This window comes from Balaenoptera acutorostrata, chromosome 2, assembly GCF_949987535.1.
Source record: "Balaenoptera acutorostrata chromosome 2, mBalAcu1.1, whole genome shotgun sequence".
NCBI lineage: Eukaryota > Metazoa > Chordata > Mammalia > Artiodactyla > Balaenopteridae > Balaenoptera > Balaenoptera acutorostrata.
The window spans coordinates 80,851,200-80,870,220 of record NC_080065.1 but is presented as its reverse complement, the minus strand read 5'-3'; the positions used below and the strand labels follow the sequence as shown (position 1 = coordinate 80,870,220).

Below are 19,021 nucleotides of genomic sequence, written 5' to 3'. Positions count from 1 at the left end.
CACAGATGTAGAAAACAAACTTGCAGTTACCAGGGGATAAGGGGGGGAGGAGGGATAAATTGTGAGATTGAGACTGACATATACACACTACTAAATATAAAATAGATAACTAACAAGAACCTACTGTATAGCACAGGGAACTCTACTCAATACTCTGTAATGACCTATATGGAAAAAGAATCTAAAAAAAAAAAAGAGTGGATATGTGTATATGTATAACTGATTCACTTTGTACACCTGAAACTAATACATTATAAATCAACTATATTCCAATAAAAATTAAAAAAAGAAAAAACTTGAAGGAAGTGAGGGAGCAAACCTTGGTGTCCTTGAGAATCAAATGGCATAGTTAGTTCAAAGTCCCTGAGATGGGAGTATACCTAACAAGTTCAATAAATAATGAAGGAGGAAAAGGGAGAGAAAAAGACTGTGAGGCCAACGAGGTAAAGAAGAGGCAGTCTTTGTAGGACCTTGTAGACCATTGTATGTACTTTGGCTTTTACACTGAGTGCAACAGGAGGCCACTGAAGTGGTTGAGCAGAAAAGCAAGATCTGATGTGATCTAAGTTTTAATTGTGTCTCTTTGGCTGATGTGCTGAGGAACAGAATGAAAGGGAAGGGTGGAAGCAGGGAGGCCATTGAGGAGGCTAATTTTCAAGTCTGGAGACGAGATGACAGTGGTATATAAATAAAATGGACTGAGTGTTGGTACTGGGGCTAGTGAGGAGTGGTCAAATTCTGGGACTATTCAGACAAAGAACTGAATAAGATGTGCTGACAGACTGGTTTTATAGATGTAGGGTAGTAAAAAGCTGATGTTACTAGAAATTGGAGTTCAGCATTAAAACTGCTGATGATAGAAGAATGGGCATGGCTCTGGAAAAAAGAAAAGTAATGGGGAAAGCAGGATATATATTCAAAGAATGGAGCTCAAATAGAGAAATATGGAGCAGGATTCTTGAATCAATCTGATTAAATGATGCTAAGTTTCTTTTGGTAAATGGTCTTTAAGTATCTTTGTTTATCTCTGAGGTGTTGGTGGTGGTTGGGAGTTGGACTTTCTTTTCTGACATTTGCTGATATGCTCAGATGATGAGCGTATGACAAAAAATATCATCTGAATTTGCACACTTTGCCACTGATTCCAGGATGCTTAGGCCAAGGGTCAAAAAATTAAAAAGGGAAAAGAAGGAAATGAGGACTTCTTAATTTCAGTTCAACATTTAGATTTACACATATGGTTTGGTAGGAAAATACATAGCATAGATAGTAGACAAAAAGGAAAAGCTGGTACCTCAGAGGGGAAAACCTTTTATTTAAAAATTTTCTGTTAGAGCTAATTTAAAAAATAACTCACTGAAAGTAAGAGTGAATTGGAACCATCATCATAAACTGGTGACTGTTTTTTTTAAAAAGAAGAACGTCTCCTTCTGCATCTTAAGGAATGTAAGTAGCTCTTCCGTGCTGTCACCTTTGTATTCCCAGAGCCACGAAGAACCATTGACCATGCACCCCCGTGCCCAGATTTGGTTTCTAATATACTGTTCTTCTTAAAAGCAATAATGGTCTTCTTGGGAACAAATTGATTTCATGTTTTGGGGCAGGGAAAATAAAAGGGGTCAGAAACATACTTTGTTGTTAGAAATAATTCTTTCAGTTATGTAGGAAAGTATCAAAAAAGGAAGGCATTTTAAAAGGGAAGTGCAGTCATATTGTAACCATTTAAGCATTAAAGGGAAACAAAGATGATATTAATTAGGAACAAGTTGAGTCTGTTGGAAAAAGCCATAAACTCAGGAGGAGACTAAAATGAGAAAGATAACACAAAATGCACTAAAGCATTATTATAATGCACTCGAATTTTTAAAAATATTGTCTATAATAAATGCTGTATTTTGGTGAACACAGATTATATGAACCTTACAGGAGAGTTTTGATTAATAGATTATTTATTACAAATAAGCTTATTTTTCTACAGAGATAAAAATTTAGAATTTGTAAAAGAGAGGAGAGTTGAATGGATCAATCTAGTATAATGTTTGGGGGAATGCATCAAGACTGGTTAATAGAAATACATGTGTAAAGTCAGTGAATCCAGGCCAACACGTACAGATCACTAAGATTTTGTAAAGGAACTCACAAAATAAGGAGAGGGAAACTACAGAATGTTGTTTTGCAACTGAAGAAATGAAGGGTCCCTAAAACACTGAATGAATGACCATATAGACAAGGTTTCACTAAAGGTGGAACTGCACATATCCAACTCCTGTTTGCCCTGGCAATATGGTCCTCACCTTCTGGTTACAAATTATAATGAGAGAAAACACAGTACTGTCGGCCCTTGGTATCCAGGGATTCAAGCAACCTCTGATTGAAAATATTCGGAGGAAAAAAAAATTCCAGAAAGTTCCAAACAGCAAAACTTAAGTTTGTTGATTTACATAGCACTTACATTGTATGAGGGTTTATAAGTAATCTAGAGATGATTTAAAGTATAAAGGAGGATGTGCATAGGCTATACGCAAATACTATGCCATTTTATGTAAAGAACTTAAGCATCCACGATTTTGGTATCCTCAGGGGTTCTGGAACTAACTAATCCACATGGGATGCCTAGGGACAACTGTAAATTGTAATCAGAGGTAAAACCAAACTTATTCCAGCTGCTCCACCTTGAGGAGGAGTTGGGAGGAAGAGTCAGTGCAGCAAAGCATAACGTCACAAGAGAAATTGAATCTGTATGTGCAGGAACTTTGGTTACTGCAGACAATGTGGTTTCTCTTCAAGGTGTGCATGCAGCCAGCTTAGATAATATCAAGTGATTGCACCTGTGTGTTCTTTTCACTTGTTCTACCTACCATATAACTGCTTGTAAGAATTGCTGTGCTCTAAAGTGGCTTGGAATTATAGCAACTGTAGCAGCCCACAACTTAGCCCATCCTCTACTGTTCTACTGACGAGGAGGGTTGAGACCACAGGTGGGCTAATGGGACTTTTTTGCTAAAGTTAATAGATTAAGCCACAGTAGGACACCAGGTGTTGCAGAAATACATCTTCATTGACAGGCTAGAACAGCTTTTGGTTATCTCCAATGACAAATGCTGAAGAGTAAGAGAAGTACTGAATTTTGATGACAAAAACAGCACTAATAAAATTATGACTTCAGGATAGAAGTTGAGGCATTTAAAATAAATATACAGTATGTTAGCTCTTAAACAAATATATGATGCTTATTGTAGACCAAAAAATCCAAAAGATGTTTTGCACTTATATATTTGTACTCAATAATTAAATGAGATTCAAAGTTGCTTCTTTGTGTTATTAACCAACTCTTTCCCCCAAGTTATATACTGAAAAGCCAGAATAGCTCATAAAATTACTTAAATGAATAATGGAAATTATACTTGTCTGTTGCCTGGAATGCAGTCTAACCTGTGCTAGAACAGAGAAAGAACTACATGTCCTGTGTTTTAGAAATGCCAGAAATATTTTCTGTCAGAATGCTCATAGAAGATTTGAAGTTTTCAGAACTAAAAGTTTTGTAAGCTTGTGGATTAGTATATAAGGTTTTTGTTTCATTTTTCTTTAAACTGTACAATGCATTGTGTATGTATGCTATATTTTAACATTAAAAAATTTAAAGTAAATTGTACATTATGATTATGTATATATGCTATATTTTATATACAAGGATGTCCACTCTCACCACTTTTATTCAAAAGTAGTTTTCAAAAGTAGTTTTGGAAGTCCTAGCCACAGCTACCAGAGAAGGAAAAAAAAAATCAAAGGAATCCAAATTGGAAAGGAAGAACTAAAACTGTCACTGTTTGCAGATGACATGATACTATACATAGAAAATCCTAAAGACACCACCAGAAAACTACTAGAGCTCATCAATAAATTTGGTAAAGTTTCAGGATACAAAAGTAATATTTAAAAATCTGTTGCATTTCTGTACACTAACAACAGACTATCAGAAAGAGAAGTTAAGGAAATAATCCCATTTATCATTGCATCAAAAAGAATAAAAAAAAAAAAAAAAGAATAAAATACCTAGGAATAAACCTACCTGTGGAGGTAAAAGACCTGTACTTGGAAAAGTATAAGACACTAATGAAAGAAATTGAAGACACAAAAACAGATGGAGAGATATACCATATTCTTGGATTGGAAGAATTAATATTGTTAAAATGACCATACCACCCAAGGCAATCTACAGATTCAGTGAAATCCATATCAAAATATCAATGGCATTTTTCACAGAACTAGAACAAATAATTTTAAAATTTATATGGAAACACAGAAGACCCCAAATAGCCAAAGCAATCTTGAGAAAGAAGAACAGACTGGAGAAATCAGGCTCCTGGACTTCAGATTATACTACAAAGCTATACTAATCAAAACAGTATGGTACTGGCACAAAAACAGACACATCAATCAATGGAATGGAATAGAGAGCCCAGACATAAACCCACACACTTATGGTTAATTAATCTATGACAAAGGAGGCAAGAATATACAATGGAGAAAAGACAGTCTCTTCAATAAGCTGTGCTGGGAAAACTGGACAGCTACTTGTAAAAGAATTAAATTAGAATGTTCTCTAGCATCACGTACAAAAATAAACTCAGAATGGATTAAAGACCTAAATGTAAGACTGGATACTATAAAACTCCTGGAGGAAAACATAGGAAAAACACTCTTTGACATAAATAGCAGCAATATTTTTTTTTTGATCCATCTCCTAAAGCAAAGGAAACAAAAGCAAAAATAAACAAATGGGACCTAATTAAACTTAAAATCTTTTGCACAGCAAAGGAAACCATTGACTAAACAAAAAGACAACCTACTGAATGGGAGAAGATATTTGCAAATGATATGACTGGTAAGGGGTAATGTCCAACATATATAAACAGCTCATACAACTCAACATTTAAAAATCTAACAACCTGATTAAAAAATTGGCAGAAGAACTGAAAAGACATTTTTTCTAAAGAGGAAATGCAGATTGCCAACAGGCACATGAAAAGATGCTCAACGTTGCTAATCATCAGGGAAATGCAAATCAAAACCACAATGAGATATCTCCTCACACCTGTCAGAATGGCTGTCATCAAAAAGAACACAAATAAATGTTGGTGAGGATGTGGAGAAAAAGGAACCCTCCTACACTGTTGCTGGGAATGTAAATTGGTGTAGCCACTATGGAAAACAGTATGGAGATTTCTCAAAAAACTAAAAATAGAACTGTCATATGACCCAGCAATTAGACTCCTGGGTATATATCCAAAAAATCAAAAACACTAATTCGAAAAGATACATGCACCCCAATGTTCATAGCAACATTATTTACAATTGCCAAGGTATGGAAGCAACCTAAGTGTCCATCAACAGATGAATGGATAAAGAAGATGTGGTGTATGTATAGAATGGAATATTAGCCATAAAAAAGAATGAAATTTTGCAGTTTGCAGCAAAATGGATGGACTTGGAGGGCATTAAAGTGAAATACGTCAGACAGAGAAAGACAAATACTGTATGTTATCACTTATATGTGGAATCTAAAAAATACAACAAACTAGTGAATAAAACAAAAAAGAAGCAGACTCACAGATATAGAGAACGAACTAGTGGTTACCAGTGGGGAGAGGGAAGGGGGGGAACAACATAAGGTTAGGAGATTGGAAAAAAGGGTTATTATGGGATTATATGAAATCATGTATGTTAAACTTTTGAAAATTGTAAAGCACTGTAGGATTTAAAGAACTTTTCATTCAATTAAAAAAACCCAGATATCTCAAGTTGATGAATTTAGCACTTTTCTGTATATGGAAAGATGCAAGAGTCTGGGATCATTAAAATCATTCCTTTGATATGCACCTTAACTAATAAAAAAATTTTAAAGTAAATTGTACATTATGTATTATATATATATGCTATATTTTATCATTTAAAAATTTTAAAGTAAGCTGGGAAAATATTTGTAACAGTTTTGAATAAGAATTATTATTTGAACAATTCAAACACTGAATGATATTTGAATACGAATTGTTTACTTTTGGGACTTCCCTGGTGGTGCAGTGGTTAAGACTCTGCGCTCCCAATGCAGGGGCCCGGGGTTTGATCCCTGGTCAGGGAACTAGATCCCACATTCATGCTGCAACTAAGAGTTCACATGCCACAACTAAGGAGCCCATGTGCCGCAACTAAGGAGCTGGAGAGCTGCAACTAAGGAGCCTGTGAGCCACAACTAAGGAGCCTGCCTGCACAACTAAGATACAGTGCAACCAAATAAATAAATACATATTAAAAAAAAATTGTTTACTTTTTTTTTAAAACATCTTTATTGGAGTATAATTGCTTTACAATGGTGTGTTAGTTTCTGCTTTATAACAAAGTGAATCAGTTATACATATACATATGTTCCCAAGATTGTTTACTTTTGAAAGAGCTCTTTTTTAAAAAATCAATGCAAAAAACAGATAAATCCAGAGAGAAAAATGAAAAATTTATATTTTTAGGCTACTAACTTAATTCTGGATATTTATCCTAAGGAAAAAATCATATATTCATATAAAGATTTAAATACCTGGGGTGGGACCAATGAGTTGTAAGGAGGGTGGGAGATAATTATTGGACACTTAGTATCAGGCACAGTGTACAGTTATGTGGTACTTGTCTCTGCCTGAAGTAGATTTTAATAATGCACTGGAAACAAATGGGTGGTTGCTGGTAGGGTGAGGGGGGATGGAGGGAGGGAGCAGTGTGAGCGAAACAGGTGAAGGGGATTAAGAGGTACAAATCTCCAGTTCTATAATAAGTAATGGGAATACAATATACAGCATAAGGAAGATGATCAATAATATTGTAATAACTTTGTATGGGGACAGATGGTTACTAGACTTGTGGTATTCATTTCATACTGTTTGCAAATGTCAAATTATATAGTATACCTGAGACTAACAATATTGTACATCAACTATATTTTAAATTAAAAAATTTTTAGTAAATAAATACTGCACTGGAGAATCACACATCAGTCACTTTTCAAAGGCTTATTTTCCAGAAAAGAGAACCCGTGCAAAAAACATCCAAAATCAGAATGGCTGTCGCTTTAGCCAAGATCAACCGAGGAACATTAATTTGAGGATTGAACAGCATATCCAGATCCTCCAAATCAGTTGCCAAACTTCTGCAGCCTCAGCTTGCTTGCAGACTTTTAGAGTTAAGGGACATATCTCATCGTCTGCTCAAGGAAGTTAATACACAAAAGCAACCCCTATATAACCTGCAGGTAAATAAATACTGCATTTGCACAGGCTATGGATCTTTTTTTAGGAAGTATTTTGAAATTGTAAGATTTGGAAAATGAAAATGTAGCACATTTGGTTGTCCTAGATGTAAAACAAGAATAGTTGGATAAGAGAAATAAATAGATGGGCCTTTTTTCAGTATAGTATATTCTCTCGTTTAAATAAATGTGAAAAAGGAAGTAATGCAGACTTTTTTCTCCCTTGTTATTTGATTGAACTAAATGAAACTATCAATTTCAAATGGTTCAACCTAAATATAAGCATGCAAATTACCACTTATGTCAAATCTGAAAGAAATTCTACAACAAGCCTTAAAAATGATGTGCTTTGTGTCCTTTTCCCCATAACCTTGTTATGTTTCCAAGATAATCTTTGACATAACATATTGAGTATATTTAGCTATAAACTCATTTCGATAGACCTGTCAGTGTCCAGGTCTGTTTCAAATACGTGTTCTATGTTGTTTTATTGAGGCCCTATTATATTTTGTCAAAGTTTTTCAGGACCAGTTTCTTTTTTTCTGAACTTTATGGCACAGAACTCTGGGTTTTTCAATCTGGGCATTACTCAAAGCATCCCTTTGTTGAAGGGAGAGTTAAGCCAGAAAGGAGATGTATTAGTTCTTGTACTCAATCCAGAGTTGAGAAGGTTTCAGGCATAGCTGGATATAGGTACTCAAATGATACCTTCAGGATCCTGTTTCTCTCTTTTACTGATCTCCTGGCTCTGCTTTCTCTGTGTTGACTCCATTCGTAGACTGACTTTCCCCTCGTGGTCACAAGATGATTTGCAGTTGTTCCCAGGCTACATCCTTCCAGGTTCAACTACAGCAGAAAAGAATGAGTCCTTGACCCAGCATTCCTGGCCAAGTCCTGAGGTCCACTCTTAGAGAATGGCTTACCTCTTAACCAGGGAAATGGGGGTGCATTGATTGGCCTAGGACTTGATTACCTGCTTCATTTCTAGAGTAGGGGTTGGAGCCCCATCGAGACAACATGACTTAAGAATGGGGAAAGGATGAATCCTCAAACAAAAATCTGTGTTGTTTTAAGAAGATGAGAAAATAGATGATGGGTGGCTAAAATAAACAAAATATTCAATATATAGGAATCTCTTTTTAATAAAAGATTTTGACATTTCCAGAAATCATCAGATATTTCAATTATGAATTGCCTGAGACAACATTTATAAAAGGCTCCTTTATAATACCTGATGTTTGAGAAAGTAAAAAATGGTTTCTGTTTGTTAACCATTGGATTTCTGAGCACTATAAGGCTTATTCCTGTATCTTTAGATCATCAAAAAGAAACATAGCTGAACTGTATTATTTTAAATTCCCAGTGAAATGTCTTTCTGAATCTAATGTTTTGCCTTGCTGTTTCTTTCCTTGCATTGTTAGACCCATAGTTTTTATAGAGAGTTGATATAAGAAGTGTCCTTTGAAGAATATTTCTGTATTTATTATGAAATTATGTTTAAAGACACTGTCCATTATTGTTATTTACAGTCTTTCTTTTTTCTCCTCTTTGCTAAGTTAAAACTGTGAAGGAGCTGAGATTTTACACTATTTATGAGCTAACAAGTTAGCCTGCCAGTTATAGAAATACATAGGCACACACACTGCCAGAAGAGACAAGCAAAAGCAGCAGCCAGAGCAGTATCTTGTGTCAGTTCCCGCAGGGCAATGTGGTGACAGCCAGATGTTACCTATGCATGTAGTAAGTTACATTGCAGGAGAGGAACCTTGAAATCAGGAGACTCATCTTTTTATAGGGATCCTGGCACGTCTGCCCAGCATCTGAGAGAGAAAGGGGTGGGGGAGGGAGAGGGGGAGAGAGAGAGAGAGAGAGAGAGAGAAACAAATGTTTCTGGAGGGTAAGGAGAAGGTTTTATCTTTAGTGCCCTGTGACATATCTTGGGAAGTACATCTCTAGATCCCTCCAAAGGAATATACTTCCTCTAGCTTACAAAGCTGTTTGCTATTCAACCATATCCTTTGCTCAGAAGGCCCAATCTGCACGGCTGGGGGTCCCCAACCCAGTTAGGAACTGGGCTGCACAGCAGGAGGTGAGCGGAGGGTGAGCAAGCGAAGCCTCATCTGTATTTACAGCCACTCCCCATCGCTCGCATTACCGCCTGAGCTCTGCCTCCTGTCAGATCAGTGACGGCATTAGATTCTCATAGGAGCGTGAACCCTACTGTGAACGGCGCATGCGAGGGATTTAAGTTGCATGCTCCTTATGAGAATCCAATGCCTGATGATCTGAGGTGGAGCTGAGGTGGTGATGCTAGCGCTGGGGAGTGGCTGCAAATAACAGGTTATCATTAGCAGAGAGGTTTGACTGTGCAGAGACCATAATCAATTGCTTGTAGACTCATATCAAACCCTATCAGTGGGGCTTCCCTGGTGGCGCAGTGGTTAAGAATCTGCCTGCCAATGCAGGGGCACAGGTTCGACCCCTGGTCCGGGAAGATCCCACATGCCGCAGAGCAACTAAGCCCGCGAGCCACAACTACGGAAGCCTGCGCACCTAGAGCCTGTGCTCCGCAACAAGAGAAGCCACCACAATGAGAAGCCTGCACACTGCAATGAAGAGTAGCCCCCGCTCACCACAACTAGAGAAAGCCCGAGCACAACAATGAAGACCCAACACAGCCAAAAATAAAATAAATTAATTAAACAAACAAACAAAACCCTATCAGTGAGTGGCAAGTGAAAACAAGCTCAGGGCTCCCACTGATTCTGCATTGTGGTGAGTTGTATAATTATTTCATTATATATTACAATGTAATAATAATAGAAATAAAGTGCACAATAAATGTAATGTGCTTGAGTCATCCCGAAACCATCGGCCCCCACCCCTGGTCCATGGGAAAATTGTCTTCCATGAAACCAGTACCTGGCGCCAAAAAGGTTGGGGACTGCTGCTGTATGAGAGCAGGAATGAGAGAGATCTATGGAGAATTGTCTCACAATACTCATGACAATTCAGTGGCAGGAAAATAATCTCCCTTTCCAGTGGAATCTGTTTCCTTCTATCCAGTAATGAGAACTAAAAACAATGTGCTTGCCTTTTTTTTTTTTTTTTAAATTTTATAGCTACTTTATTTATTTATTTATTTATTTCTGGCTGTGTTGGGTCCTCAGTTCGTGCGAGGGCTTTCTCTAGTTGCGGCAAGCGGGGGCCACTCTTCATCGCAGTGCGCGGGCCTTTCACTATCGCGGCCCCTCCCGTTGCGGGGCACAGGCTCCAGACGTGCAAGCTTCAGTAGTTGTGGCTCACGGGCCCAGCTGCTCCGTGGCATGTGGGATCTTCCCAGACCAGGGCTCGAACCCGTGTTCCCTGCATTAGCAGGCAGATTCTCAACCACTGCGCCACCAGGGAAGCCCTGTGCTTGCCTTTTGCCTTGACTGACAGTGAGTTTCCACAGGTGAATTTAGAGCTCATTTGTGATAACTTATTCCAGGAAATGAGATGAAGGAACCAGGTTGAGGGACTAAGTGATTTGTCCAGGGTCCATATACTGTCTCTTTTGACATCAATACAGAATCAACACCTATGAAATATCTTCTCCTTTGCTCTTATTCTAATTGTCTTAGGAGCTAGCTTTAATTTTTAAAATTCTTATCAATAAAATATTTCAAAATATATAAAATATAGTTTATCAGAAGTCCCACCCAAATTTAAACTGGTAGTAATATTTTGCCATATTGCCTTTAGATGTCTGTTTTATAAAAAGAAATATAATTAACCATGCTCCGATCCCTTCCTTTTTTTTTCTACCAAAGGTAATCATTATCCTGAAGTTGATGTAAGCATTTCCATGCATATTTTATATTTTAACTACATTTGTATGCATCTGTCATCCTATGCATATTTAAAATTTATATAAATGATATGATACTATACTTACCCTTCTGAAACTTCCCTTTTCACTCAACATTTTTGATATATATAGCTATGGTTCTATGATTTATTACTTTAACTTCTTTGTGGTATTCCATTATCAGAAAAAATAATCCACAGTTTATCTGTTACTGAACAGATGGACAATTTAGTTTCCAAAATTTTTGTATTACAGACAGTGCTTCACTGAACACTCTTGTAAATGACTCCTTGTCCATATGTATGAGACATTTCTCCAGGTATATATCTACAAGGGGGATTGCTGGGTCATGAGGGATACACATCTTCAATTTTATTAGCTGTTGTCAAAATGCTTTTTAGAATGGGTACATATTCTTGGGAGCCTTTGTGATTTTTGAATTTGAGGATAATTTCAGTTCTGGAAAACTCTTAGCCATTATTTCTTCAAGTATTGCCTCTTTCTCATTTTATTTAATCTCATCTTCTGGAATGCCTACTAAACATACTTTGGACCTTCTCATTTTATTCTTTATGTCCACTTACCTTCTTCATATTTTCCTTTTCTTTATCTCTTTTTGATACATCCTGAATAACTTCCTCTGATCTGTCTTCCACTTAACCAGCTCTCTCCAGCTGTATCTAATATGCTCTTTTACTTATTAAATATATTTTAAATTTCAAACATTATATTATCTCTAGAAATTCTATTTGGTGTTTTCCCCCAAATTTCCACTTCTTTCAAAGTGTCCTTTTATAGGTTTCTTTCTTTTTTTTTTTTTTTTTTTAATAGGGAGCATTTTCTTTTTTCAAATTTTATTTATTTATTTTATTTATGGCTGTGTTGGGTCTTCGTTTCTGTGCGAGGGCTTTCTCTAGTTGTGGCAAGTGGGGGCCACTCTTCATCGCGATGCGCGGGCCTCTCACTATCGCGGCCTCTCTTGCTGCGGAGCACAGGCTTCAGACGCGCAGGCTCAGTAATTGTGGCTCACGGGACCAGTTGCTCCGCGGCATGTGGGATCTTCCCAGACCAGGACTCGAACCCGTGTGCCCTGCATTGGCAGGCAGATTCTCAACCACTGCGCCACCAGGGAAGCCCGGTTTATTTCTTTTTAAAAATCTATTTTTAAAATACTTATTTATGGTCTTTTAAAATATTATTCTTTGAGATTTTGGGGGGATGCTAATCTTTCTGATCATTGTGATCTATATTGTGTCTCCTCATTATTTCTTTGTTTTGTTTTGTTTTGTTTTAATTTAAAGTTTTTCTCCAATAAGGATTTTAAAAAAATAGAAATCCCTTCTGGCCTTGGTGGTAGAACTGTTCCTCTAGAGGATTTTGCTTGTGCTCTGGAGGTATCAGTCCCTGGTGGAGACCAGCTTCCTCACCTTCTTTTTGGACTGGTGGGTGCAGTTTTTCTAGTCCCCCTTTCACTGAGACTGCAGCTCTGCAAAGGCCTGATCCTCACCTCATACGCATCGAAGTCTCATCTCCAGGATTTTTATTAAAACTCAAGCCCCCAGCCATTATTTCAGGATCCAGTAGCAACCCCAGAGTTCCTGGGACATAATCTCACACACTTACTGCTTGGCTTTTAGTTCCCTCTTCTTTCCTGGCATAGGAGGACTTCTTCCTTCCTTCCTCTCCCCTCCCTCCCTCCCTTCCTTCTTTCTTTCCTTCCTTCCTTCCTTCTACTTTTTGTAAACTCAGTCTTGTATTAAATTTTTGGAGTTTGATTTTATATAGAATTTCTAGATTTTTTTGTGTGAGAGGTTCCCCACTAGCTAGTCTGCCACGTTACTGGAACTAGATGTCCTTCAGCTTTACTTCTTAATATCTTTTACAAGTTATAAGATGGTTAAATTTCTTTTTGGAAGTAAATGAGGTGTAATTCTACTTTTTCATTCACTTGGTAAACATTATTTTTATTGAAAACCTGACATATAAAATCAAGAGTTTAGGTACTAGGGATTCATAGATGTCCCATGGACTATAAGGATGATAGGCAAGTAAGCAATGTCAGTAGAGTGTACTGAGTGCATGATTAAACTGTGCAAAGTGTACTATGGAAGCATCAACAAGGAGCGTATAATTCCTAAGAGTGTAATCAGTGTAGGCTTTCTAGAAGATGATACTGGATCTGAGACTTGAAGGAAGGGAAATTAGCCCAGTGAAGAAGTAGGAGAATCATTCAAGGAAGCGAACAGTGTATGTTAAGAAGCTGAGGCAAGAGAGAGCATGACTTATGTAGGAAATGTAAGTAGTTCCATATGGCTGAAGTGCGATAAGTGGGAACAGTCCCAAGTCAGGGCTTCTGGGGTCCTTGAGGCTTAGGAGTGCGGAAGAAGCTTTTCTTGGGTAATATGTATTAGCTAAGGTGGAGATTCAGGATTGCCACCGAAAGGAACCTAAGTTGTAGCAAGGAAGAAAACAACATAGCTCAAATGTGAAAGTCTCAGTGAGGAAAGAAATAGAAGTATGAATAGTGAAGATAATGGCCTGGAGAATTAAAAGAACAACAGAGTAATATATGAGGTGTGGTGGAGGTCAGTGAATTGGTCTGTGAATGGAATGTATCCATGGTGCCAGAGTGTGCTGAGAGGTAAGTGGCATAGCACAGAGTTCAGCTGACCTGGAGTAGATTCCAGCATGAATTACTTCAAGAATTGTCAGGTTGGGGCTTCCCTGGTGGCGCAGTGGTTGGGAATCTGCCTGCCAATGCAGGGGACATGGGTTCATTCCCTGGTCCTGGAAGATCCCACATGCCGCGGAGCAACTAAGCCCCTGTGCCACAACTACTGAGCCTGCATGCCACAACTACTGAAGCTGTGCACCTAGAGTCCGTGCTCTGCAACAATAGAAGCCACCGTGATGAGAAGCCTGCGCACCGCAACGAAGAGTAGCCCCCACTCACTGTAACTAGAGAAAGCCTGCGCACAGCAACAAAGACCCAGCATAGCCAAAAATAAATAAATAAAATTTAAAAATTAAAAAAAAAAAGAATTGTCAGGCTGCCTGTGTCAAGATGGAACTTTGTGGTGTGTAGAAATATAAGAAGTGAAATATGGAATTACTATGCCAGGGGATATGCTTTGTGGATGCATGGAGGGCATCACTTTAGAAAGGTAAGCGGCCTAGTTAACCTATCAGAAGGTTAAGTGTCAAAGATCCTCTTCATGTGCTCTGTCTCATCACTGATCTGAGGATGATGAATGATGGAAAGATGCATTTCTACCTTAAATGGTTCTACCAAAACTCTGCTGGCTATCATGTAGCTTGGAATGCCAGTCAGGCAGATTACTTCCCTCAAGAACTCGAAATAGAGGAGCATTGTCATTAGGACACTGCCTGTAACTAGGTAGTGTTTCAGCTTTTTGGTGTGGTCTGAGATGAAGCATATAGTGATGGTCTTGTCAAGATAATTAAGAGTATAGACGCTGTCACAGGAGCTCTCTTGACAATCTATCCAGGCCTTTTTGGTTGCATGCTCAGCTGTAGAGTGTGTACTGTGTATCTTAGCGTATTTAATGATACTGTGCCAAATATGAACTACCCAAAGACCCAGCCAATATAAGTGGCCTGAAGAGATTCCAGTGGCCTGTGACATGAGCACAGAGAGTTGGGGTCAGGGCTGTCCAACTGGCCATCTTGTTGAAAGAGACTTCCTTTGCACCTGGCTCTATGGGTGCTGAGTCAGGTTGCTCCTCAAACCTTTCCCCATTCTGCAGGGCTGAGATTATAGTGGTATACCTGCTCCTTCTACAAGGGGCCTTAGAAACAGAAAACTGAGAAGTTCCTGGTGATTCTTAATATCCCCAGCAGCAGTACTTACAGAATGCTGCATCTGCTTAGCCTTGTAAGCTGCCTGGCTGAGTGAAGCTTGCAGCTTAGGCTTCAGTGACCTAGATAATTGGTTTGAATGCTGACTTCAGCCAAGACACGTCAGCTCCCAGACATAGTTGTTGACTTTGGCAGCCCAACGCAGGGCCACAGGACCAGGAGCTCTTTCTGTGATAGAATCTTCCTTATAGTGGCATTAGAGATGTCTATTTCTACTTTGTACAGACTCTGTGGAGTGGCATAGGCAAGAGATGGGCAAAGTAAAGAAAACTCTTAGCCTCAAAAGTGCGTGTGTCATAAGTGGATCCCAGTGAACTTGTGCTGCCTTTTTCAGGATGAAGGTCAGAGGCTTATTATCTAAGTAAAGTTTCTTCCTCACCCCCACCCTCCAAGGTAGACTCCAGTTTGGGGTTTAAACTGTAAACCTCACAAATATCAGGAACTTCTGTAGCTCCTTGATGGGCTTGCCATGAGGCTATCTTGGGTGGTATAGTTTAAGACCTGGGAAAAAAGGACAATTTCTAGAAAGTGTAAGTCTTGGAATCTTGAAGACATACTTTTGCAGGTTGCCCAAGAGGTTGGGACATCTGAGCTTTTATAGGACCACCTGATTAAGAGCTCATTCAAGAACAATGCTCCACAGGATGTTAATACTGGGATAAATAAAGTCAGATAGCTTTCTTTTCTGTGGACTGCTAGGAGTCTTTCCTGTCTTTACAAGTATTGTGGGTTGCTAAGCAAAGACATGATCATGTAGCTTTCCTAAACCTATAGGAAACACTATTTTCTGAACCTATAAAAGCAGTCAGTGCTTCTTCCAACACTTATTTGTGAATCACTGTTAGAGTTTTTTCCCCTATAACTCCCTTGATATCTCTCATCAAGATGGTTTTGGACAACATAAATTAAGTTGGACCTGGTAATTCTCCAACCTGCAGGTTATCTGTAAGTGGGTCTCTATTTTCTAAACAGCTTATAGTTTGCTTTTTTGTGATTTATCTCATTGTTAGTGAAAATAAGATGAATATAGATATTTCTTTTATGAGACAAGGCAGTCAGAATTATGTGGGAGAAGTGGAACATGAAATAATGTGGGAGAAACTTAGTTAAAGATTGAAATATCCATGTATCTTATATGTTAATATTACCAAATTCAAAAAAGAAATATATGGGTATAGTATTGATATCAAGATACTTTTAACTTAAAATGCAAATAAAATTCATGTAACAATGAGGTTAAGATAAAAATTTTTGAAATAGGCCAAGACAATCTAGACAAAGTCTTCCATTTTCCAAATTTCTCCTGTTTATCTCAGTTTTTACCATACACTATTCCTGCTCATAGCAAACCAAAATGAAACAGTGTGGTTTATAATATGAAAAACATGTATTGCAAGTGAGTCATAAAATGGAAAAATGGCTACTTAGCCAGTAGCCACATAAATTTTGGAGGAAATGTATTTTCTACAGGGCTGATTTATTACAGGAATAGCAAGTATTTATTAAAAGCATTAAAATGGTGAAACAGTGACCCTTAGGCAATATACAGATTCATCGTTGAGAAGCATAACATATATAAAATACATATTTATTTTGAAACTGATCAATTTTAATTACTTTTAGGTGAAGGACAAAAATCTGAAAAAGAAAGATGCAGTGAAACAGAAACAGAGAGTAATTTTCCCTGCATGCAGACACCACTTTTATTTTTATTGTATGTGGCCTACCAATTATTGACTATGGACCTTCCACTTAAACATTCATATATTCACAAACTCATGAACCTTTTACTCTACTAGGAGGCATTCTGTTGGAGTATATCTGATTTCCTTCCTAACCTCTGCGCCCTACTTATATGTTTGTCTCCTCATAGCCCAATAGTGGGATTCAATGTCATGCTATCGTTTTGATTCTTTCAGCAAGAGGGAAAGAGCAGCAGCTGCTTCATTTCATGGAAACTCTTTCCAGAAGCCAGGAACTCTGGGAAATTTTCCAGACTGACTTATGGAGAGAGTGGGCTAAAACTGCCCCCACCTATGCCTATGTGTAGGAGTTGGTATGGCCTGAAAGGTAGGGAATAAAAAGGGAAACTCCCCTTCCCCCTCCCTCCTTACCCCACCATCTCTTAGCTACTAGGCTAGATAGTATTCTTGGCTTCGGCATTCCATAAATCACTTGAGAGAAGAAGGGAAATTGTGATGGGCAGTTTTGTTCTTCATCAGTAGTGACAGCAGTAAGCAAAAACTGAGTATAGTACAACAACAAGCACTTAGAACAGGACCTGGTACACAGTGCCATGTAAATGTCTGTTCAATAAAATATTATCACATGTTCTTCAGAAGCACCTTTTAAAAGGCTGCAATATACCGTTGGGTGGATATAGCATAATTTACCGAGCCATTCTGCTATCATTGTTTCAGTTTTTCAATGTTATAAATAACTTTTTAATGAACACATACATACTCTTCTTTCTAATTGGTGTGCATTTTTACTGTGCATTTACATGATTTTAGGATACAGCCTGTACCTTTTGGGAGTTACTGAAGCCTCTGAGTGGCTTGGCTTTTACTTCAGAGGAGCATAGCTAACTGCCACTTCACTGCTGAATGGGAAGGGAATGTTTTTCCTAATGTCATCATTTCATATCCTTATAGCTCAAGGCAACAGAGGTAGCCTGTAAGAGAGTATGGGTCCCTTAATCTGAATATATTATACTGGTCCCTTAAACTGAATATATTATACTGTTATGTTGAGGCAGGGACACCTTCTAGAAGGTAGAAACATCTGAGAGACAAATTCTTTATTGGTGTAAACATCTACATTTCAAAAAGCATGCTGAATATGAGCACAGAGTATTTCCTGAAGCTTAATGATCATCTAAGGTTAATGCCTGGCCTTCAGCAGTCTCATGATTAAAATTTCCAAGCAGGTCATTAATCTCCAGGAAATGCTTGGTATTTTGATTGCTGTTTGCTTAATTGAAGAGGTGAAGAATTTAGTAAAGGATGACTACATTAATTTGGACAAAGACTGCTTTTCTAACAGGCACAGCGGCACCCCCTAGTGAGCACACTTGGTAAATGTAAGAAAGTTAAAGTAATTCAGATTTTGGAAATGCAAGAATTTTTATAGATTTGTCATAGATTTAAATTAGCAAAAGAAAGTATCGTTTTGTAAAGGAGAAAAACAATATATTTTCAGGATGTGAGAAAACTCAGATCTAAAGTAGATGACTTTATAAATATTTGAATTCTCATTTTACAATAACATTGTAAAATTTAACATTGTAACATTGAAAATCTTTTGTTTTAATAAGAAAACTCTTTCGTTTTTTCAGGTCAGAAAGGGATCTTTCTTTGAAATCATTTCTTTCCCAGCAAAGACTGCTTTAACTAGCATAATGTATGCTTCGTATGCAGCACTCATTTATTTGGTAAGTTAAAAAAATTATTAGAATCTAGAAATAAATATACTTATTTTATGTAAAGATGTACTTGTATAGTCCATTCATAAACCAAGGTATTTAAATTCTCTTGTTACACAGAATAATTTTACATTAAAAAATTACATTTCTAAGGAGCCAAGTCAATCCACCAAAAACTAAGTTGCTTAAATAACTAAAATTATTTTATTTTTATAAAACTTATTACTATTTGCTCAAAACATTTTGGTTTTGCTTTCATTTAGCTACAGTTGTTTTGTTTCAGCCACTGTGCCATGGTTGGTTAAAGTTCAGTATTCTGGGGGCTTCCCTGGTGGCGCAGTGGTTGAGAATCTGCCTGCCAATGCAGGGGACACGGGTTCGAGCCCTGGTCTGGGAGGATCCCACATGCCGCCGAGCAACTGGGCCCGTGAGCCACAATTACTGAGCCTGCGCGTCTGGAGCCTGTGCTCCGCAACAAGAGAGGCCGCGATAGTGAGAGGCCTGCGCACCGTGATGAAGAGTGGCCCCCACTTGCCACAACTAGAAGAAGGCCCTCGCACAGAAACGAAGACCCAAC

The 19,021-nt window shown here is 38.0% G+C and overlaps 2 protein-coding genes across 3 annotated transcripts in view; one reads left to right on the top strand and one right to left on the bottom strand.

Moving 5' to 3' along the window:
• Positions 1–19,021, top strand: part of SPATA9 (spermatogenesis associated 9) — a 37,981-nt gene that overhangs the window by 13,239 nt on the left and 5,721 nt on the right. Inside the window, 2 exon segments of the mRNA XM_007197463.2 lie at positions 7,067–7,294; positions 18,358–18,453. Of these exon segments, the coding sequence (XP_007197525.2) occupies positions 7,067–7,294; positions 18,358–18,453 (324 nt within the window).
• Positions 6,358–19,021, bottom strand: part of RFESD (Rieske Fe-S domain containing) — a 28,372-nt gene continuing 15,708 nt past the window's right edge. Inside the window, exons 6-7 of one of the 2 annotated variants that reach the window (XR_009007109.1) lie at positions 9,021–9,111; positions 6,358–8,137 (exon numbers count right to left, since the gene is read on the bottom strand). The gene's annotated coding sequence lies outside the window, so the exon portion shown is untranslated. Of the gene's footprint in view, positions 9,112–19,021 lie in introns of both variants that reach the window. The other variant, XR_009007108.1, reaches the window with a different exon arrangement.